This window comes from Neodiprion virginianus, chromosome 4 (genome assembly GCF_021901495.1).
Source record: "Neodiprion virginianus isolate iyNeoVirg1 chromosome 4, iyNeoVirg1.1, whole genome shotgun sequence".
Taxonomy (NCBI): Eukaryota; Metazoa; Arthropoda; class Insecta; order Hymenoptera; family Diprionidae; genus Neodiprion; species Neodiprion virginianus.
In genome coordinates this window covers 23,427,558-23,451,720 of record NC_060880.1, presented here as the reverse complement: position 1 = coordinate 23,451,720, position 24,163 = coordinate 23,427,558, and the positions used below count along the sequence as shown (strand labels likewise).

Below are 24,163 nucleotides of genomic sequence, written 5' to 3'. Positions count from 1 at the left end.
TGCCAACCTAACGTGACAACATATAAATAGCTTACCGGTTAACCCTTAAAAAGGGGGTGACCGGTCCAAATGGAAACGCCTTCGGAAGTGATAATTGCAGTGACGGTAAAATTGTTCGAGTTAGCCTTCCTCCAGAGTTTTTATTGACAATCAGGGACCCGATATCAAGGGAAATTGTCAAGGGGTGTTGGCAGCAAATATTGCGGGAAATACGAGTTGGTGTTTTGGCGCGCATTCGCTTTCTCCTCGGCCAGCAGATGGCCCTTGCCGACACACACACACGCGTCCGTCTAGTTTCCTAGCTTAGCCAGTTGCCAGCGCGACCCAGCTCACGAGCCGGCCTCGTGTGCGAATAAGAAGAATAATTATTTCCTTGCCATCCGGTAGAGTAAATATGATACTCGTAGGCTCGTATTAAAGCTCATTTTATCCCGCGGCTCCCAATATTTTTTTACCCGAGATCCAGCAACGCGTTGAAAAGTTACAGGGATAAATCAAGAGCCGTGTGCTTAGGAGAAAATGGATACCACTCGAATGCGGTAGAGACAGAGAGCCTGGCTGCGAGCCCGTACGACTTTAGATATCCTTCGAGCATTAAAGCGTATCGTTATTTTTCGATTTTCATTTATTAAACGTACGCCAAACACCACGTTGTATGAAAATGAATATTTCAAAAGGTCGTTAATACTGTCACGTTCGGAAGCGGAAAGAAGACGATTCCCCTCAAAATATATACACACGTCTCTGAATCCCAAGTAAGTAAAAATCTTCACACCGAGCACCTCGTCGCACGTATATCCCTTTTCGGAGCGTGGATTAACATTTGTCGTAGGCAGGTCGAGTCATCTTAAAACAATAGATAGCACAACGAGGTGACTAGCCGAAAGAAAACTAGTTATCAAACGTTCGGATTAAGCCTAGAAATATGTTTGGATGGAACATGAGGGAGAGAGCAAAGAAAACAGAATAATATTCTACGGGCAGCCGCCCTTTAATACGTGTCGCCGGAAAGTCCTGTGATCATTACGGGTGAAATTTGAGGAATTCCATACATTTCACAGGCTCCTTAAACTTCCGAAATTCACGCCCTTCCCTTTGACCGTTAACCATCGTCTCAACGAAATAAAATCATTTCGCGAGGGTAACACCCAATTATATCGGGATGTAATGTGTTACAGTTATGCGTTATTATCATTAATTTTTTTTTTTTAACATTTCAAATTATTACATTCTTACGTACCGAAAACAGGGCAGCATAAAACCGGCTAAATCCACGCGCAATTTTCGTTTGGCAAAACAATTGCCAATCTCAGTTCATTCTTTATCTAGATACGTTGGGCATGGTACTTTTACTTGCAGTCCCTTGATCCTCGAATACATGTAATCTTACGATATCAGATATTTATTCGTCTTTCTCGTTAACACAGCGGCAGAAATTTTTACAATGCCTCGTGCTAGGAGACAAGTGGTCCTCGAAGACCCAGCTGGGTCTGTCACACCCGATATGGCCCACACCAAGCTAGGTAAGCACCTCGAGTACTTTGATCTATATTCCTGCACCTTCGTACTTCCTAGGCATTACTCACTTAAAGAACAGGACCCTGCTGTATTCCATACTCGGTACAAATTCATGCCGATAATAAATTGTAGCCAAAACTGAAGATTGACCAAAATTTATAACAGCTAGAAGAGACTCTCAAGTTTCGAGGGTCCTGTGGCTCTTTTTTTTACCAATGGTATATATTTCAGTTTACTGAAACAATCTATCTTGAGAGGTTCAATATTTTATTTTTGTGAATCTCTGTTCGTTTTTAAACTATTAATCACTAAGTCAGGATTTGACTTTCAGTGATAAATTTTTTGTTCATATTCTATTCAAGGTTCAATGGTTACTTCAAAAATATCCCTGCTAGGTGTTATTTGTAATTTTTAAATTAAGTCCAGTTAATTTTCCTTGTGATACTCAGTGAAGTCAGAGCCACTTTTCATTGACGAGGGCTCCATAGACGAAGTACAAACTCAGAGGATAGCTGAGGAAACACCGAGTCCCCATCTACAGGATCATCAATACGGTCAGACACCTAGTTATCAAATATCGAGAAGACCTCCACAGCCACCTCCACGTGCAGAGGTAACGTGATAATCAAGATGCATTTCTATTCATCGTGTCTAAAATTATCTCCAACAACTTTGCTCTTCGTTCATGAATACCTGAATCTTACATCAAGTCTTTAATCGCCGATCAAGGATGACAAATCCTGAATAGTAATTATAACAACCTTCAGATTTTTCAAACCAGAGTAGTTCGTAAGATTTGAGTTAAAACCTGGACTGAAAATGTTATCGTTAGAATTTTTAAATGTTTTAATTCCACTGATTTAATATTTCACGTTACTCTTCTCAAATAGTTTTTGAGCAGAGTGGAACGTCCTCTGTCTAAACATTGATTATTTTCCTTAAAAATGGTTGCAATATGTTAATAATAATATAATAATATGCCACGTCAGCAAAGTGTACTCCAACAGTCCGAAAACTTGTTGCAACTTTGAGGTTTCATTTCATCGCATCTAAATTTTAAGAATTCAGGAAAATGAGTAACATGTTTAAAATGTTGGGAAAATTTATCCTTATAATCTTGCCAAACTCACGTTGCGTCTTTTCTGATTCTGTCTCGTTTTACATTTGGATGTATTCTCACGCAAAGTGAGTTTATAATTTACTGTAGATAAAAGCCAATCTGTGAAAACAACAAGATGTTTATTTTTGATGTTTGGTGAGTAAAAAACTCTGGAGTGTTCTTCTTCATGTAGGGAAACATTGGTATGGAAATTTTTCTATTTTCATGCAAGTATAAATCGCCCAAACCTGGTGTTGCTCGGGCACTAACTGCTGCTGCAGTTTTTAAATCGTTTCACACCATACACTAATGATTTCACATTCTAAGTTTTTCCTGCTTTCAATACTCTTGCTGTATCTGCCATTTTGTCACATCTGCCATGCCAGGCTTTAAACAACTGAAAATATCAGCATTATTTACTTATATCACAACTTTGCAGTTACCCATGAATATTCAATTTGTATTGTTGTTATACTGATAATATTAATACAAAGACCAGTTTTTTGTGTCTCTCATTATTTAATTTTGAAAAACTCTTTTCACTGGTAACGTTATAATTGTCATTCAATCACGGGGTTGAACAATGGAGACTTTCAAAATTTCTTACTACTCTGTAATATTGAAAAGAATTTTTTTCAATCAACAGTTATGTGACCCAATTATATTCTCCATGCTTTTCATATTCTTGCGGTAGCATCATGATTGAGAATTCACTTTGCCTGGGTTGGGTCACTCTTGGCAGCAGTGTAGCACTAAGCAAGCTAACTTTTGTCAACCTGAGCCAATCGTTAAAGAAGTTTAACATATTGCATGATAGTTGCTTTGGTTGGCCTTCCAGGAGCTAAAATATCAGAGTTCTACAGAGGAAGCAATATCGTTTACAACATAGCACAGCTATGCCATGGCTTCAATACTCGATGTGCAACAATTTTTTTAATCCTGTAATTAGAAGGACATGAGGTAAAATTTGTCCATGGACCCGAAGTAAAGGCCAATGACAGTTGCTAGACCAAGGATGTTACACACTTGGATAAACTGGGACAAGTCTCAAAATTTTATTTAATCTTCAGAATTCGCACAAAGTATTAATGAATTCATAAACTCTATCATTATTCTTTTTTCTTTGCAAATTGACTTCAGTAGAACTCACAATCAGATTGATATATATTGTTTTTTGATAAATACAAAACCAGCATAAAAATATACTAGTTGTTTATTGTTTGTTTTCTCTTTTTTTTTTTATAATTATATTCTTTAGTCATTATTACATCATCATCGGATATAAGTTCTGTTGGAGGATGGATATGTAATTTATGACTACTTTATAGTGATTAAATGTTGTGATAACTTGCAAATCACAAATCTGTGATCTAGACACTCGGAAAAATTTAGAGAATTTTTAACAAGGCACAACCAAATCATCTCTAATTGTAACAAAACATTGAGAAACCTGCGATCATTGAATGTAGAAATTTTGCTGGGGATTAGTGAGGCTTGGGTACAATAAAAGAAGAAGTGTCCTAATTTCTAGGTTCAATTGATAGATTTTTTGCACCCTTCAACTCAAATTCATCCATTTTGGAGTAATAGCAGACAAAATTTACAATGAGTTACATTTTATGATTTACTATCTAGCGTTGATCACAAATTTTGTCCCAACTAAATAGCACAGGCATAATATCAGAATTGAATAATTGAAAAATGTTCATGGAAATAGAATGAACACAAATATTTGTTTTCATAGAAAATCCCAGTCGATTTACCATAATGATGGGCCTGTTCTTGCACATCATATGTTCTTAAAAAATAGACTTAATGTTAGAGGTAAATTTGCATATATCTTGGGGGTTTATTCATAAAAAATCAGAGAAAGTCTGAAAAGTCGAGAAACTTTCTGCTTAAATATGGTAACATAACATAATTTGTGTTATAAGCCTAATTGTTGAGTTTAATTTTTTTAAACGCTGATAAGCCCCAAACTTTGTATGCGAGTAATGAGAAGAAAATTGTAACATCTTACTGAAACGATAAAGACAATTATTCTTATTATATTCTCAGCATTTCCATGGCATATATTCAGTAACTCTGGAGCTGGCGAATGTTAAAATACAAAACAAGAAGTTAACGCTATTAGCATAATACTGAGGAAATTAGGTCATAATTTGCACTAAAATTAATTGTAAATTATACAATTTTTATAAAATGTAATATTTACCAGCTAAAATTGTAATGTGTAAATGTATGGTTACATGTGCTTACATTTACCTGTTTTAGTAACCGCTACTAAGTCTTGAAGTCTTATTACCAAAACTTCATACGAGATACTCACGTGAAAATAACTGAGTCATTATCTTGACAGATTTCAGTTCAGGCTGTAAAAAGAAGACTGAACTTGGAAGTTGGTTCCACAGGCACAAGTCAGTCTGGATTTAAGGCTCCACGAGGAAAGCGCAGACGATCTGGATCCAATTCTTTAACTGGACATACACCGACTAAAAGTGAGTGATTCTTTCTTTCCTAATTGATATTACTGTAAGGTGTAAACTTTACTTTCTTTTTGTCTGTTTTTTACATCTGAAAAATGTCATTATTTTCTATAGAAGATTAGCTACTTCGATTAGTTTTAATGAAAAAAAAATGTGTGATTTACAAACATTAATTGGCGGAATTATTTAATTTAATTCAAATATGAAAACTTTCGTATGACAATGGTCTATTTTCTTGAAAAAATGGCTAGGAAATATACATAAAATTCTGCGCGACATAGAAATAGGTTATATGACTACTTGTTTATTTCTAGTGCTATGATTCACATGTTCCAAATTTATGGTAATTGTTGTAAAATCTCATTGTTTTGAAGATTGCAATTAACATAATTCAATTATTTATCTTTCACAGATAAGACTGTTGAACGGACAAGATATGATACGTCTTTAAGCTTGTTAACCAAAAAATTTATACATTTGGTCGAGAACAGTCGCGACGGCGTTGTGGACTTGAATGTGGCTTCCGAAAAATTGGAAGTTCAAAAGCGGCGCATATACGACATAACGAATGTACTTGAAGGAATTGGGATACTTGAGAAAAAGAGCAAAAACAACATACAATGGAAGTAAGTCTTAGACACGAAAAACTCAACCTTTCTCGAAAGTTTCGTAATTTTTAGTTAATTTAAAATCAGATATTTTCTTGCTATATTCACAACCTTAAATTTATATTATATTTCTCAAATTTTCAGGGGTGGTCAACTACCTGGCGAGCAGCTTGACGTTGTTGATTTAAGGAGAGAAGTAGCTGATTTGGAAGCTAAAGAAAACACATTAGACCGACTGATACATGGGGCTGAAAAGAATTTGCGCGAACTGTGTGCCGACAGGCACTATGCCTATGTAACTTACCACGACTTACGTTCAGTAACTGCTTACCGAGAACAAGCTATAATGGCAGTAAAGGCACCACCAGAGGCTACCCTCCATGTACCCCAGCCCATCAGTCCGTTCGGGGAACCAAGGGTGATTTTCTCATTACGCATGTTTAAATCTGAACGAAATGTGTTTCGCATTCGGGCTCCAAAAGTGTTTTACCGTGATTTCGTTTTCAATATTTTTATGGAATAGTAATGACGATGTATTTGTTGAAATGCTAATAGAACGGCTTTGAAAATTTCTCTGTTTCAGCTGCAAATGTATATGAGATCTTCACATGGTGAAATCGAAGTATTCTTGTGCCCGGATGACCCAGGATTGAAGGTGTCAAATAGTCCTAGAAGTCCAATGACGAATCCTCGACCAAAAATTGAAATGCCTCCTCTACCTCCTGAACTTCTCGTCAACGGGGGTGAAACCCAGATTGATTCTACACCCTCGACCACCAGTAGAACCAGCACAGTCACGAATCCTCCCTCTCCCACGCCTACCACTTCCACAGGCCTCAGAGATGCGCTCCTGTGCGAGTCGGATGATTTCGGGCCAATGGGTGGTGGCAGATTCCAACTGCAAACAGAAGACCAAAACGTCGCACCAGGTATGATATTTCATACCCCGCTTGCTCCGACACATTTCTGCCTTTGTTGCGCATAACTTCATATGCATACTTTTCGTATGTGTCACCCAATTGTGAAAGAAAAAATTCCAATTGGTAAATGATACTTCATCTGGTGCAGAGATTTATGAATAATCCGTTCTAAATTGAGGTGCCATTTTGACTAGTCTGCTGTTAGATATAAGGTTTTGCCTGAATATTCTAGAACGTCTAACATGTTCTTAGTGTTGCTTATTAGTTCATATTTCATTGTTGTGTATTCCTTTTTTTGCCCACCAAAAAGATATTATTTTATTATACTTTTTTGTTTTCTTTTCATCAAAAGTTAACGAAGGTCTTACCATATAGCACAGTTTATTTGTCTATCAATCGTCAATAAGGTAATACTTTTTATTCAACTTATAGTTTCAAGGTCCAATATTATCTGAAAAGTTGCTGTAAACGTTCGTGTAGACGTTTACCTAACTGATAAAAGATCTTTGATGTTTTCATGCCCTTTTTTTCTCACAATTTTCTCACAACGAGGACCTAAAAAAACAAATAACGCATTTGTTACATCAGATTGTGAGTGCCTTTATGTGCGCTTATTAACTAGCTTCAGTTATTTATACATTATCTCGTTCGATATTTAATTTCTTCTTGGCACTGCTAACGTCAACCATTCTCCATGCATTTATGGAGTTTCTTGAACTGATAAGCATGTGGTAATGAATGCTTGAACGGAATTTATATTCCGCATTGACTTTTACTCGTTTCTTTCACTCTACTTAGCACATTTTTCCAGAACTCTTGTCCATTCTGGATAAAATATACCTACGTTTTTTTTTACCTTAATTTCCTGCATGAGATTTTATTAACACATTATTCTATTTTTTCTGCCACTATTGTATGATTTATTTTCTATTTCTTAATAAACACTGTTGTTAAACATTCGTTGGGTGTATTTGTATTATTTGAGACGTAAGCAGGATGTGTACCATTGCTGTTTATTGGTACCAAAAACTAAGGTCTTGTTCCGAAAGTAATTTGCACTGGCCCTTTCAATTTTAAACCTACTTGAATAGTATCAAGAACAAGGCTGCAAAATTTGCTCATAGTGATGCAGTAAATTTTTTGTATGGCGAACATAACTGACCTTATGTACTTATGCATCACTAATGCTCGTGTTTCTGCACAAAAGATACATGTTTAGGAATGTTTTAATATTGTAGTTCATTTTGTTTTAAAGCTTGTAAAGATACCTCTTCGTATTTGTAAGTGAAATAACAGGTAAGAAGACAGACCTCCGAAAACTGCTTACTTAAATGCAGTAAAACCCTACAGGCTTTGTAGATATTTGAATATCGAGCAATGCACAGTCTGACAATTTGAAATGCAAAAACAAGATAGCTGACATGAAAGACAAATCAATGTACGGAAAATGACTCGTGAAAATAGAATGCAGAAATAAGAAGAAACTTTGAAATTATTTTAGTATTATCGTTATTTTTCACTGGGCTGACCATGTTGAACTGACAGCCAATGATTAGCCGCTCCCTGTTGGAGCTCTGGCTGTGACTTGTGTGTTATTTGAAAAAGAGTCACATCACAGGCTGAGTTCTAGTTAGGTAACGGTTTTGAGCAGCAAATTGTGTGATATGATAAGGTATGTTTTAGAAATATTCTTGCACTTTATTGATTATCTTCGAAAAACCTATCCAGACAGGTTTTACCATCGTTTTCATTTACTCGGATCTTATTTTGAAATTTTTAGTAATATATTCCGTCTCGTAAATCTAAATTAGCAATTTGCTGAGTACTTTAGTAATTTGAAATCATTTATGGCTATATTAAATTACATTATATATATATTTAGTAATGAACAGGGTATGAAAGCACTTGTTACCTAATTTAAATAAGACTAAAACTGCATGGGTGGTTTTATGTGCTACATCAAAAAAATGAGTTTTAAGTCAATTTCTTCAAGATGGCTTATGATAATAACTGTGCAATTGTGACCATTGATTTTTGTGCCTTACAATTAGCAATGTTATTACAACATAATATTACGTGCACGAAAAATTTGGTGACTACATGAACCCCTCGCATTCTGCTTGGAAACTATCTCTTGGCGCATGATAGCAATCGAGATTATTTGTGTACAATCGTGGCTATCAACATAAAACTGCTTTAATGCTAACTTCTTAGTTAAGGTGAAAATGTGGTTTTAAGAATAATCAACTACTCCTATATGTGCGCTAGTATTCTAATTTGGGACTACAAAGTTATGGTTAAGAAATATTTTTTCAGTCCTAATATTTTACTCAAAAGACTAGTGCAAAGAAGTTTTTCATCGGTTCACTGTATATTTTGAAATTTTCCGATTGTCTGTTTCAGATGTGAACATTCTAGACTTCGACGAACCGCTACTTCCGTTGGAACCACCTCTCTCGGAGAACGATTACTCGTTCTCGTTAGATACAGGAGAGGGCTTGGCGGATCTCTTCGATTTCCAGTTCTAGGAACACCATTATTATTACAGTTTTTTATTCTGGGTTCGTCTCCGAGTCAAACTTAGGAATTACAAATATAACTCTGTACCTGAAAACCCTGGGGTTCTAACTCCACGTTTGGTCAATCATGAGTTATCTCTACCTCGAAAATCAGCATTAAAACTTTATACCTAGAAATTAAAATTACCATCTCAGGTTTTATACAGATCATAGATCGTACACATTTTGGTAAAATGCATGTTAGGTACCCATCGTAGAAGATTCCTATTTGTAATAAACATTGCATGGAAAAATTCTGATCCAAGCTAGTTATACAGTACCGATGAAAACGAACGAAAAAGAAAATCAGAACGTATCGAATAATGGTAGAATTACAACAATTCAAGTAGAGACACTAATTTGCAATTGGCTTACTTTAGTGTGAGAATTTATCTGAAGAGTGGAATTAGACCTCTATGGCTCTCCGTTACAGAAAGAAAAGTGCAGTAGGAGGAATGCGAAAAAATATATTCATATATGCATAATATATGCATAATACACATGTATGAAAAAGCGGAATTAGGGTTTTGTAACAAACGATATAAAAAAAAATTTAATGAAAATATAAAACCCGCGGTTATTTAAATTTCCCGAGTTGTCTATTCAGAAAATCTTTCTCCTATCGTACGGTTAGTTAACCTGAAATTTTTTTTGTACAGAATATTAAAACAACGTTCCATTTAAGAAATGAAAGCACGTTGCATTTTATATTTTATTATGTTACTGCATATTATTAAATTTTTGAATTTTTTTTTTTCAATTGTGTAGAGTCTGTAATTGTTTTGTACGTACTTTATTTTCAATGCTTTCTTGTTGAGAACGCAAAATGTTTATCATATTAATTATCTCTCTACGCGTTTATTGTGTATACATTGTATTATAGTACGTTCATAGATTGGATGTCAGAGTTTTTATCCTCGTGCATGCTCGTTGTTGAGCAGCTAATAAAGTTGTTCAAAGGGAAAATTATATTTAAACGTACCTATCTTAATTTTTTTTTTTTTTTTCTTATTCAAATTTTGATTACTTGTAATGAATTTACCTCCCGCTGTATATTAAAAGAAAAAAAAGGGAGTAGATATGACGTCGATTTACATACTACAAAAATTGATATCCTCACTGTAAATGTATTACTACCTACAGATTACCTGTTAACCATTAGGTAACTCTAAATCTGTAATGGATGGAGACGGACTCGTGCATCGTACAAGAAATCCCCTAGGTTATTATCACATGTAAACGCATATTTAATATTATTATTATTATTATTATTAATATTATTATATCTAAGATATTACCAGGATATTGTACTATTCTGGACCCAAATAAGAAGCTTGTAAAGTAGATGTTTCTGTATCGGTATGCTGAGTGCAATGTGGCAAAATGATGAAACAAATCTGGATTACTATGTTTATAGAAAAGCTCACAAATACAAGTAAGAAGTGAATGACTAACCGTCGTGTTCCTCAATTAACGTATTACCTATAACACATCTGTGCACATGAAGCAGAACCAATATCGAGAAAAAATTAGGGATGATTTATGCGAGATATTGACTGGAAAATTATGCATTGTCGTAAGCTCAAATTTAATATGCAATGGGTTGAATCACGAACGGAAATAGTACATTTTTCGTTTGCATTTCACTTCGATGCTCCTTTCGTACTTCAGCTGCTTTTTAAAAAGAATAGAAGTAAGTTTCTTTAATCAGTAAATTATCGAAATTCTATCTACAACTTGTTTACAAAAACATGTTTCATAGAGTGTATAGAGAAACATCATTTTTAGAAGCTTCTTACGGATGTACCCTAACGTAGAAACTTAGCGTATGTCCAAAGCCATAGTGCCTACACAACAATTATCAGACATTTCTCAGATTGTAAATACTTAACATACTTATATACCAAGATCGCTACAACAAAATGAGAGACAGAGAACCATAGCCGACTTCTTCATTGTGGTTATAATAAGATGTGTTAATATATATATATATATATACAATATATGTGTGTATATATATATATATATACACACACATATACATACATATATATGTATCAATTAGTTATTTTTAATCATTACAATAATTATTGAATTGAAAAAAATGTTAGTTTATATAGTTACTTATTATATTGCACTGTAATCAAATGCTATGGAGGGTAATACAGGACATTTTTGATGAGTCCGGTGCTAATATAGGAGACAAAAGTAGAGCAATGCCTCTCAAACGTTGGTGAGTGATACCATTTGCTCCGAAGGTGGTTAGAATTCAATTATTTCGCATCATATGGAGCTGAGCGATTGGGTAGCGATGGTCATTGTCTCTCCATATCCGTCAAAGTGTCAAGTATCACGCTATACTGCTACTTGCTGCTGTAACTCCAGCGCTATGGAAAGAATTATTATAGTTAAATTTTTTCCATATTCAGTAAGAGCATGCTTTTTTTATAAGTACTAAAAAGCAACAGGTATTCTCAGACCTGGCCCTTGAATGACCGAGATGTTATCTACATCGATGAAATTAATTTCGAAACTATAAAGCAACCAACATCGATCACACATTAAAACTGCAAACTAGTTTACAGTGTCGTGTTGCATCGATTTTCTGATTTAAGTCGTTAACAATCTGCAATATTGATTTCTTTCCTTCAGTGATATTTTGTAATGATATATATTTATATTATGCAGTCTGTTGAATAATTTTACCTAAGTATACATCGCGAAAAGGCTAGTTGAGTATGCCCGAAGACTGATAGGATTATCACTTTTTACAGTCAGACTTTCAGTACGCTTGACGATATGGGAGAACTAATTTGCAATTCTGCATACTTTCATTTTCACCTGAAACCCAGCTACGAGGAAACGTCTAATTCACAATTGACGTTTTTTTATATACATCCATACCATTTATGGGTCGCCTGACATATCTATCATAAAAAAATACAATAAACAAAACGTTATGAATTGAAATGCACTGAATTATGTGGCTCAGCAAAATCAAATCTGCAAACGAAAAAAGTTATTCGTAGATTTTGAATAGTCGGAACCTCATCGAAATTTTTCAAATTAATGTTCTTTTAATAATGCCGATGTTTCATTTACGATTCGTCAAGAAAAGTACATATTTTTAAACGATATTTTCAAAGGTCAAGTCGGTACAATTTTCATGTCAAATTATAAGTTCAAATATCGGACATACCTGTAGATGCTTAGTTGATTAATTTTCAATTGAACATTTTGTTATTATTGAGTGTGAATTGCTAACGATACAAAGTGAAAAATAAGATAATGTAATAGGTGAAGGTAACGATTTTTGATTGACGATTCTTGCAGATGAACTTGATGTCAGCTGCCTAAATCATTTAACAGACTGCTTGAGGTTGGTTTGGAAAATAACCATAATACCAATACATCAAATTATTCCGATTGGCTGATGAGCCAAACGTTGGATCACCTTGGCTAAACCCTGCTGAACACCAGTACAGAAAGTTATGAAATATACCCTTGTGTAACGTGATGCAAAGAACGGAATGGATTATTTATTACTTCCCAATGTCTTCATCCTCGCCCATCACACAATCAGTTTCTCATTGTGAATACGCACAGGTAAATTGAAAGAAAACCTCAATTTTGAATATCATTAGACTAAAACCCTGTAGTTTGCAAGGCTTGTTGCAAAGTCGCACTCCCCTCATTGTAGTGTTTCGACAACAGAAGTCAACAAACGGTAACATTAATTATACCTAAAATTAAGTAATCTCTGTGAAAGGAATTAGGAATGAAAGTGTGTCTGAATAAAAAATCTAAAAATTCGGTGTCTAGATTGTTAAGCAAGGCTATTACAAACCGTCATTTCTTGACGTGCAATTTTTGTAAACTTGTTACTACTGTCACGCTTGTGGCAAGGTATCAGAAAATAGAGAAATGTGGATATGGGTGCCAGAATTTTTATTCCATGATACTTCTGGGTCTAATTTTTACTGTCGGGAAAATGAAATTGTCTGTTGTTATTAATTTACTGGAATAAAACGCCATTTTTAATCCATCGTTCGGTTGACAAACTGGTTTACTGTGACGGATTTTGAAACTGAAAAAATTGTTTGATTTCAGATACAATGCTCAGCGTTCACCTTGATCAAGTCTGTAAACCAGGTTGAAAGATGTGAATTGTTGTTTTTTTTTTCTTTCCTGAACCGGTTTTGTACTCGAATGTAGCATACCGTGCAGGCTTTCGCACGAAGCCTGGTAAGTAAGAAATATCCAAGATTTCAACAGAGCGTAATGATGAATAATATTTCGTCTCGTTACCTAATGGTTTGTTTCGAAAAAAATTCAAACATCAATTTGATCGAGCAAAGAGTCTGTGTCGATTCGCGCGCAGTATTTGGATTGGATCCCGAAGTGCATTGCGACATGGCTGCGCGTGCGCAGTGGTAAAAAACAAAAATGTCGGCAGTTGGCAGCCGCCGTTTCTAGCCGAAAAGAGACCGACAGGAGATCTGGCTAAAATCGCCGTGCATCCTCGCACGCGAATGCCGTATCACGCGTGCCGAAACCTTCGGCGTTATTGTAAATACTTGTGAATAGTGTATCTAGTTTTAGTTTTACGATAAAGTCAGGGTGAATCGATAAAAGAAACCGTGGAAAATCTTGCTTGTGAGTTGCGGATTTCCGCGTATAGCGTCTATCCAACGAATCCCGGAACTGTTTTATCCGATCCCGCGATAATTATACCCAGATAATAATCCACAACCGTGTTTGTTCTACCCTGAAGACCTCGAGGGATGCTATAAATAGTGAATATAGTTTGTAAGAGTCAAACTCTCAAAAATCTCTTTGTGTTTTCGTGTTGTCAAAAATTCGTCCGGGCTGCCATTGCTGGTTGGTTGCCTGCTGCCGCTGTACCCCTCCGTGCTTAGAAATGTCATGCCAGCCGCGAAAATAATGCTTTTAAATTAAGTCATCGTTATCGCGGCCCATCTATACTCTATTTCGGTGTTGATAAGTGTGATTATTCAACGTGTAAAGTGTTTGACAAGACTATGAAGTGGCTACCCGGAGGCGGGGGCGAACCGGCACCCCCCATGCAGCTGCATCACCCCTCTGCCAACGGCCACATACCCACCGTTCGTACACACACACATTATAAAAAATTATTAATTAAGATCCCCATAATTTTCCAAACACTTATGCGTCGCCGTTTCGCTACCTTTTCCCATCGCTCCTTCTTTTTCTCCGTCCAACTCTTCTTAAATCGTAATTCCTGAATGTCAATAACCCGGTAAATTTTTCATTTTTCTTCTTTCGCGTCTGTTTATATAGTTGTAAATAATATTTTGTACGCTTCAACAATATCGATATGATATTACAGAAAATATTCCTAAGATGGCATTATTTTTAATATCTATTTCGTTTTTATACTGGCCATTTATTTTTTCGTTCTTATTGTCCAGGAGGCAGAACAATGCGCTCAAATTATGGCAGGTGGCGATGGGGTTCGTATACAATCTGGACAAATCGCCCAAATGGGTATCGGCAGAACTCAAGATGATGCGACCGTTGGTTACGTTTTCCAGAGACCAACAGAACAGGACTTCATTCCTCAGACTTCGAGCTATCAAACTAAGCAGCCAGCCAGGGCCTGGGCCCTTGCCGACGATGCCATTATCGATAATGTGAGAAATGAAACAAAAGTCTCTAAAAATTGTTCACAATAAAATGAATAATTTGCAATTTTTGTTGATGTGATTTTATTATTCAATTGAAGAAAAAAATATGATCGAGATGTGAATGAACTATTTCTATAATGTTCAGATTACATTTTTGAAATTTTTTCAGAACCATGACAAGTGGAAGTATCCAATGACTAAACTAGGCATACCTCAACAAAGCCAACCTCAGCAGCTTGGCTTGCAAACCATGAACAATGTTCATCTACCCTACGAGTTGCACACCATGCAACTGAAGGTTAACATTGTTTACAGTATATACATGATATAATATTATTAATACCATCGTGCAATTCTATTTTTATCGCCAACAGTAACAGTAGCATTCGTCACGATTCATTATGTTTTTCAGCTATTTATAATTACAGTTTGAATTGTTATTGGGTTGAAACGTATGAAACCAGGAGGAATGAGACTGCCCCTTGACAGACAGTATAATATTGAAGATTCCATGATTTAAACCACATCATATACATGCCTTGAAAAACTTGATTAAAAAGTACAGAAAGTTTCAAAACGTACGTTAGACGTTTTTACTTGAACAGCCACAGACATAGATTCCTAGCAAAGCCTTTTACGTATCTACGTATGAAACAAAATTCATTACCGACAAACAAGTAACTACTTTGAATCTGAACTTTTGGTTTCATACCCAACTGCTTCTTGAATTATCTTTTAAAATTCAAGTTTTTGATTTATCTTTTGCTGTGCAAATAACTTTTCGATTTGAAGACTACATGCTATATTTTTTATTTTCGATGTTAAATTAAGACCCAGTACTTTGTTGCACAAATTATATTTCAATATTTTGAACATTTTTAATGGCTTGTCAATTTTGCGTGTATTTTACTAACATGTTTCTCCCTTTCGTCCTCAAGCACGTTGAAGAGAGTTCTGTAATAGTGCAAAACAGTATGTTCTACCATAAAACAGAATTCAACATCGATTTACGCATATTCGTAATGTCGCCTGTATAAGTTAGTTAGTGCTGAATCAATTTGAAGGCACACTTGATGTAACTCCCAAAATGTCGACAACATGTACTCTGTAGACGTAAATAATATTTAATAAGTAGTTTCTAAATAAACCTCTGAACAAGTCAATTCTTTTTTCTGCACAGCAAAGTTTCCATTGGTTAACAGTTTGCTACTCGACTAACAAATATTCCAAAATATAATTAATGAGTATTCATTTTTCGGGAATACGTTTTACCTTTTAGACGAAGTACGATTTCCAGAATGGACCTCATTTTAAATTTATATGTACTTGAAAAATTCTTTTGGCCTATATTTCCTGCAAAAAACCTTTTGCCGTGTTTAATCAACGCTCTAGTTGAAGATCATAATATTGAACAAATAGCGATATCATTAGCAATTAGAATAGCAGAAAACAGTAATTGTTCAATACTATCTCTTTCTTTTTACTGAACTATATTCTTTTCTGTTCCTCAAACCCCTTGCACACTCACAATTTATTTTCTCATTAGTGTATCAATGCCTCAAGTACGTTTTATTTAGATACATTTCTTATTATTTTGCCGGCTTATTTCTAACTTATACCTGTATCGAATCATGTGCTTGAAGTTCCAATCGACTTGATCGAAAATTCAATTTAGCGCGAATACTATTTTGCTAATAAATTTTTGATGAATGAATAAAATCCTGGTATCCGTGTATGAAATAGTTAAATTAGCATAAAATTCTGCATCGATCTAATTGTTTATTCCTCAACTCTTTTTGATGAAGTCTAATCAATCAAAACTTTAGGCACGTGTCGAATAAATGTATTTCAACATAGATAATAACAATCATGAGTCGGCATGTTTAATGTTCTGATGATGAACTGATGTTCCGTGTAAGTGAAATGCAGAAAAACTTTGTAATGCAATTTAATATGTTGGTTTGCCACTGTTTTCAAATTAAATTCAGATTTGATGCCTCTCGTAATTGAATTCAGTCCGGAAAGATAGGAGTGATTGTTTAGTGTACGGATTAAATCTCCTTTGAAATTGAGTCTGAGTGTAAAGTTATGTATTTTGATTTCTACATGTTTTTAATATGAGAATTCGATGTATAAGATTTAAGATTTGTAGCAAATTGATCGCAACTTCCTTGTTGAGAAATTTTTAAAGAATTATTTTTCCACCATTGAAGACCAAATGTAACAAAATAGAAAATCATATAGGTGAATTATTTGCGAAAATCTCTAGTACGTGAAGCATCGATCTTCAATGCACTAACGAACAGTAGAAATGACTGAAAGTTATGTTTTTGCCATATGTTTGAAATTTTGATGGATCAACTAACTTTCATATTTTATAATTATGTAGTACTGTTGCAAATGAATCTGTGGTGTGTTTTTTTGTTCTTTCTCTCATTCAATCACATCTAATATTTTTAAGAATTATTTTTGCGTACACTACTAAAGAGTAATATATTTTCCTCGCAGAAATTGTAATTGTGAACATAATTCTATGTGCTGTTGCTTTTTACGCTTTTTTCTGCTCTCTATTTCAAATTGCTGCAAGTGACGAACATTTCTCAAAAATTAACATCTTACTCTTGAACTTGTTTCTAAATCTTCACATATCTATTCACACAGTATCTTGGTCTCACCTCTTGGATCGTTTTACATTCACACATTTTTACACTACACTTTGGAACATGATGTATCTGAAGTCTTAATCGATCAATCGTGATTGAAAACTGAAGTCGTCACTAAAATATTAACAAGTTCCTGTTGAATTAACTATGTGTTTTAAGTTTAGAATGTTCATTTAAACGAAAAAATCATATCAAGCTTATATCAACCTAGTTATCAAAGCTTCTTTTACTGTGTACGACGGTTTTCTCAAAATTCAGTACAAATCGATGGATTTGTAATGTAATTGATGGAAAGAATTTGTCAAAAAAACATCTCAATTCGAGGCTCATTATTGTATTAACTGATATTCGTTTCTTAGTAAATTTAGTATTAGGGACAACTTGACTTTTCAGACCAGCTTCATCGATCAAAACTGTAGATACTTAAAAACTTAAGACACTGTATTATTGACAACATTCGTTTGATACGCACCAGTTCTTTCAAAATGTAACTTCTCGTAGGCTGTGTATGCATTATCATTATCTTCTCATTATGTTGAATTGAAAAAAACTTACTTGGCAATAACACTTAAACTGTGACTACTTATGCTACTTTTGAGCAATTGTCAGCCTCGATAATTTCAATGCAAATACATTCTTAGAGAGTTAAGATTTGCAAAAATTCTTGCACGATATGAAATGAAAGCTGTCAAAAAGAAAATCGCTTTGCAGATTTCATTTCACGATCTTGTTGATGAAAGTTTACCAATTAGAAATCTATTGAATTCCATTCACAATAATGAGTGTCCGATGAATCTCGTTCCTAAACTGAGTTTTAGTTATTCCTAACATAGAGGAAGTGACTTTTTCACCTTCTTAAGACTAAGTGTTGATTTCCACCAAGTAAACTCAATTTTCATGATTTGGTTTGGTATTTTTTCAGAGTGGTGGTCCAGGGGCGGAGCATTTGGTATATCTGAACAATCAGATGGCGCCGCAGCATCAGGTTGCTCTGTATCATCACCAGCAGCAGCAGCAACAGCAACAGCAGCAACAACAACAACAACAGCAACAGCAACAGCAATTCAGAAATGGCCAGGTAAGTTTTGTCACTTTAAATATCGTATTTCAGGCCGTAGTACCTGCGATGAACATACTTGTTTATACTTCTGAATTAATACTTGGCAATGATAGACCAAATATTCAGAACAACTAATGACACTCTAGATGATTCTAATCTGTTACGAGATATAAATGAATATGATTCCACTTGCCTTTCGATTAGGATTAAATTATTAAGGTGGATAATACAGTAAGAAGAGTGTCGATATTTTCCACAAATTTCAGTAAATCCAGCTAAAAGATTGGCTTAACAATGACGAGATAATAATATATGATATAAATTGATATCCCTCTATTCTTGGAGTTATTGAAAGGAGTGAATAATACTTGGAGAAAGTCTTGGAAAAGTTTTTTTAAATTTAATCTTGGGCAAAAATTAAACTCAATAAAGTTTTTGACGGTAGATGTTATATTTTTGTACATCGTAAATGTTTTCTATTTACACATTCTCTTTTATAATTACTGTTTACTACTATTACTATTACTGAGCAACTCTTGTAAGTTGCGTAAGTTTTATAAATAGTCGTTCACTTTTCCTTATATGTGTGTAATTATTAAAATCTTGTAGCAGCGAACGCTAAAGTTCCATTACAACCACATTCACTGCTTTAACAGACAACAAAAACGATCGCAGTATTAATTGCATGTTCATGTTTGTGGTATATTTGAATTTTTCTATTCTTAATAATTCTTGTTTTCTTTTATCAACCCCAGAATATTTTTGGTGGAATTAGCTCGCTAGCAAGAAATACGCATTCCGTACAAACCTTAAAATAACTGAACGTTTACATCAACATTTGGCATTGTTGTATAACTGCCCACGTGCGCGTGTGTGTTTTTACATCAGAAACGTTTTCCAACCCACGAATTACGTTATTTCTTCTCGTCTACACGCGCGATTCTATAAATGAGGTTCAAGTTTGCAAACTAAAGTTAACGTGTATGCATTTTTAAGAAAAATCTCTATTTTGCGAGTCTGGAATCATCTAAAATTCAGGAAATCAACCTGTCCAAAGAAAATATACTTAAATTTTGCAAACTTACTAGATGCCCTCGATGTAAGCAGTTCTTCTTACATTGAGTAATTACACTCTTCAAACACTCGCAGAATATAACTGTGCAAAAAGTAGTATGAAAGTTTTTATTTTACGTTCTGTTTATTCTCTGACTTTAGATGTGTTTACAGCTACCATTCATAAGTCTCATTCAATGAGTCCCCTATAGCAATTGCCGAGTTTTGCGTACGTCGATCATAATTAATATACATTTAACATGTGATGATAATTTTGTCCACGACAATGCGGCCGATAAAAATTCATTCATTTTTTCATCTCTATTGCCTTATTTCTCTGAACAAATCATTCCCTATATGATAATAAAACGAATTAAATTGCGTTCGCGCGTACGTGTGTTACGTATATTGCGTGTGCAGGAATACCCACGCTCGAAAAGCCCACATCTTATAAATCGCCCACGAATCTGTCTCTTCTGGATGAACCACAATGTTCTTTTTTTTTTTTTTTTTTTTTTTTTATGTTTTTACTGTTGTTCTCGCTATTATTTTTTCTTATTGTAATTCACTAATCTCTCTATCTCTACCTCTCTCGCTCTATTTTTGCATGAACATGACGTTGTATAATAACGCGCGTCAGGCGCTGCACGTACAACCGTGAGCAGACAGTTACTAACAATTCTCATGTTAGGAAATTTTCGATTGGTCATGTTTTTCAAGAATTGGTCAAAGCTGCATAATTTTTTACTTTTCTCGCAGGATAGTTTATATAGTCGAAGGGTGAAATAAGAAAAAAAAAAATGAAGTATACGTATTGTTACAGAAAATGTGGTTTAATTTTAATACAACTGTATCTTCTAAGGTATTGAAAATATTGAAGTCGCAAGCCTTAATTTTGCAAAGCCAGGTTATCGACTGCATGTTATGTGATCAACTGTCGTAAATTATAGTTCAATTTATTAATCGGAACTTCATTCTAAATAAATACATAGTCTTCAATAAATTTTTCATCAAGTTTCTGAGTCAATTAACAATGAATGAAGACTCTAGTCAATACAGGTTTTAAATAGTAAATTTCGCTTTTTTTTTTTGCAACCTGTATGTAAACATTAAAAATCTACATCACGAAACTAATTCCGAGAGAATGGTTTTACGAACTAAGTGAGGTATCATTCAACCTGCAATTGCTAGAACTAAACTTTATGGGGCTGAAGCTTTGATTTTTCAGTTTTTTGCACCGCTTACAGAATGTCATGGTCAGAAAATTGATCACTATAAACTTTGGATTGTATTTTCTAACAAATGTCATCGCCATTTACTCTATTCATACAGTTCAAAAAATTGTTTCAAATAGTCCCACTTGACTTTCTTTAATTGAATACAATAATATTAGGAACTTCTGAAAGTGCGATAAACCGTCTGTTATATATACGTGCTTGTTTTCCGTCTATTTTAGCCGGCGTGGTGCCGCTTAGCGCGGTAAGCGAAATGTAAACGCGGCCTAAGGGCGGGTTTTCGATAAACGATACCGTCTGTGATGATTTCGGAACGTAAGAAGGCGAAAGCCATTGAAGAAAAGAAAAAGAATTATTCATGGGCGTTTGCAAGGATACGTGCCGTTTTGGGGTTCCTGCCAATCGATGTCAAGGCCATAATTTAACCATTTGGCAAGCTAAAACCGAGCTCGAGGCAGTGACCTTCACTCTACGGGAGTGCAAAATTCCGTCTGAAAATCGGATTTATACTTTTATTTTATCCCCTCACACTTATTACCAGATACGCGTACCGCTTATGCTCGAAACTGCACACATTTTACTTTAAATTTAATTATCACGGTAGTAATGCTACGAAAACGACGAAGTCTTATCCTAAAAATTATGCGATGAAGCGACGACCTCATCAGTAAAAACCAAAAACAGTCGTTTCTACTTTCCACGTGCTGCAAACATCGTTACGGTATTTGGAAACATTTCCATTCGGAAATGCGTTCCCGAAGGAGATACGGTAGTCCTTTACCGAACGAATAAAATGTCACTTGTTTTGTTTATTATCAGAGTCTATACCGCATCATTGATATGAGAATACCACAGCAGCGTAATTCTACATGCAATTCTTGACAAAAATATATAAAACATTTGCTGGTTCATGCTAGAATAGCTGCCGAAAAGTAATTCCTGTAATTACTGATAATTCAATTACAGAAATACATTTTTTGCCATTATTATTGCGTAAATATTGCATGTAAAATTGCACTAGCTATAATTTCGACCAGTTATCATGCATAGGTTTTGATAATAGACAGATTACGTAAGTGACATATAACTCGGTCGGTAAAAAATATGACTATGTATAATATCGAAACATTAACTACTTATTGTTTGAATTTGAATTTAGAAAGTTGGTAGGCAAGAGTGAAGTGTTGATGAGGGATAAAAATATCTATTATCATTGAAAAAAATTTGCTCGATTGTGTGATGAATATGGTTGGTATGGTATGGGTTCAGAAACGGTACTACAAACCTAAATGGTATATTTTAATCTTATTGTTAAGTTGTTATGATGCTTGCGATGCGATAAAAACGTAAAGTTTTTGTGTACGTAAACATTCGATATGCCGATCACACGTTAACGAACCAATTGATTTTAGGGTATTAACAATGGCCTGACATAGACTTATTACAAATAATAAGAATAAATTTTAGAAAAGATGCGAAAGTATCCGAAAAGTAGTTCTCTCACATCGTGAAAAATCCAACCTGTGCGCGAATATAACCGCGGTTTGTAACACACGCTCATTCGCCATGCCTATAAGAAAGCTAACGAACGACTTGAATAAAGAATATTAATATCGACTGAAAATATACTTATTATTAAGAGAAAATTTAAAAATCGTCCGTATATAATAATAATAATAATAATAACGTACTATATTGTAGGTAGAATTCTAAGTTTGTATTATACGAGTTATTCTCATTCACGGAAAATCACCCGGTGTGAACGTGGCTGCGGTTCAACATGTACACGCACATTCGTTATGCCGATAAAATTTTAACACGAATGATCGTTCGAATTGGAATTTAAAGTATTGGACGATTATAGGTGAATTGTGAATTTAATGAATTGATTTAAAAAGCAAAATCGTATCGGGTTCCGACGATACGAATATTGTTGTGTGTATAATATATACCGACATAAATGAGCAGATGAGGTAGGCAGGAGCCAAACGAAGGTGCGAGAAAAAGCCGGAGCTGTGTGTGAAATATTAACACTAGCGTGGTGGATTGGGTTTTTGGTTGACGGAAGCGCCGGTTGGCGTCGCTGCTGCGGAGCGTCGTTCTTTGTTTCGCAAAGCAGTCTCCGAGTCTCGAGAGTCTCGAGCGGGGCAGGCCGGCAAGGTGAATTCGAGGATTGACGCTAAAGGGTTTTAGCGCGATATGTAACCGTTCGCGATGTTGAAACTGTTGTGAACAGCGAGATATAAGGTGACCGCGAGTGATCGTGTAAAAAGTTGGCTGTATATTAGTGTAAAAAGTGTTTAAAATTAAAGTTTTGTGCTGCCCGTGGTCGGTTGTGCCGCTCTGCGTGTGTTGCCCTCAGTAAGTTGTGTGTTTGACAGACGCTTCGGGAAGGGAGAGAGAGATACACGGCAGGCGAACGCCGGAGCGAGAGAGGCAGGGAAAGAAAAAATACGCTGACGGCTCGACGCCGCGTCGTTGCTGCTGCTGGTGATCAAGTTGACGCAACCTAGCCAGCCTCGTGTTCCTCGCCGCCTGTATAGCGATACAGGAAAGTAAGAGGAGGAGGAGAGAGAAGAAGAGACAGAATAGAATTTTTGCTTCTTTTACCAAAAGAACGATTCGGATAAACAAACGAATCGCGCTTCGCGTTGGTCAGCGAATAAACAACAGCAGCGACGAGGAGTCTCGCCGTCGCTTCGCGAACGTATAACATAAAAAAACGGTGGAGAGTTTCGGTGTCGGTTACGGCCTGCAGGGCGCGAACAGCACAGGCGACTGGATGAAGCCACCGGGGGACCTTTTTCTCTACTGCGACATGAAAGACCTCGGCGCCGCCGACATGGTACCTATCCAAACGCCGATGAATCGTTTCCCTTTTTTGTTTGTTTTTTTCTCCTCAAATCATACTTTTATTTTTTTTACCGACAAAAAAAAAACACATCCCCCCAAATTATACACCATCGATCGAACGAATCGTGCGCCGCGCCGTTTGCCGACTGCGCGGCTGACGAGACGAGAGTCGCTTTTCGAGCCGTTCGAGTTTGCCTAGTTCCTTCGTAGCGAAGCGTCAATGAATCATCTCTGTCATCGCAGTCGGTGTGGGTCATGTTCGTTTCGCTTCACGAAATCCTCGAAACCGTCAATTCGAACCACCTTCTTCCCAGTTTGCCACCGGTCGATGTCACAACCGGCTCCTCATTGAGATATACATATACCCGCTTATTTACACCCGGAACGCGCGGGCTTTGCCTATCGATTTCACGAAAAACACAAATTACAATACACATGAAA

At 35.5% G+C, this 24,163-nt stretch overlaps 2 protein-coding genes and 1 long non-coding RNA gene across 10 annotated transcripts in view; 2 read left to right on the top strand and 1 right to left on the bottom strand.

Moving 5' to 3' along the window:
* The first annotated feature begins 289 nt into the window (after positions 1 to 289).
* Positions 290 to 12,715, top strand: LOC124303296 (transcription factor E2F2-like). Its single transcript, XM_046760358.1, has 8 exons — positions 290 to 755; positions 1,428 to 1,523; positions 1,968 to 2,131; positions 4,977 to 5,115; positions 5,516 to 5,729; positions 5,856 to 6,129; positions 6,295 to 6,640; positions 9,035 to 12,715. The coding sequence occupies exons 2-8, from the start codon at positions 1,445 to 1,447 to the stop codon at positions 9,157 to 9,159; spliced, it is 1,341 nt and encodes a 446-aa protein (XP_046616314.1). The 5' UTR covers positions 290 to 755; positions 1,428 to 1,444; the 3' UTR covers positions 9,160 to 12,715.
* Positions 10,831 to 13,270, bottom strand: LOC124303314 (uncharacterized). The gene is made up of 3 exons (XR_006907887.1): positions 13,037 to 13,270; positions 11,896 to 12,932; positions 10,831 to 11,576 (listed from the first exon to the last, which is right to left on the bottom strand). It is a non-coding gene; the product is annotated as an uncharacterized LOC124303314 (long non-coding RNA).
* LOC124303292 (maternal protein pumilio) overlaps positions 12,706 to 24,163 on the top strand; it is a 107,193-nt gene continuing 95,735 nt past the window's right edge. For 2 of the 8 annotated variants that reach the window (XM_046760346.1, XM_046760345.1), the window contains exons 1-4: positions 13,412 to 14,315; positions 14,643 to 14,864; positions 15,028 to 15,156; positions 18,444 to 18,599. In XM_046760346.1, coding sequence (XP_046616302.1) covers positions 14,232 to 14,315; positions 14,643 to 14,864; positions 15,028 to 15,156; positions 18,444 to 18,599 — 591 coding nt within the window. In that variant the 5' untranslated portion in view covers positions 13,412 to 14,231. Of the gene's footprint in view, positions 12,796 to 13,411; positions 14,316 to 14,642; positions 14,865 to 15,027; positions 15,157 to 18,443; positions 18,600 to 23,000; positions 23,715 to 24,163 lie in introns of those variants that run through there. The other 6 variants (XM_046760353.1, XM_046760354.1, XM_046760348.1 and 3 more) reach the window with 5 other exon arrangements.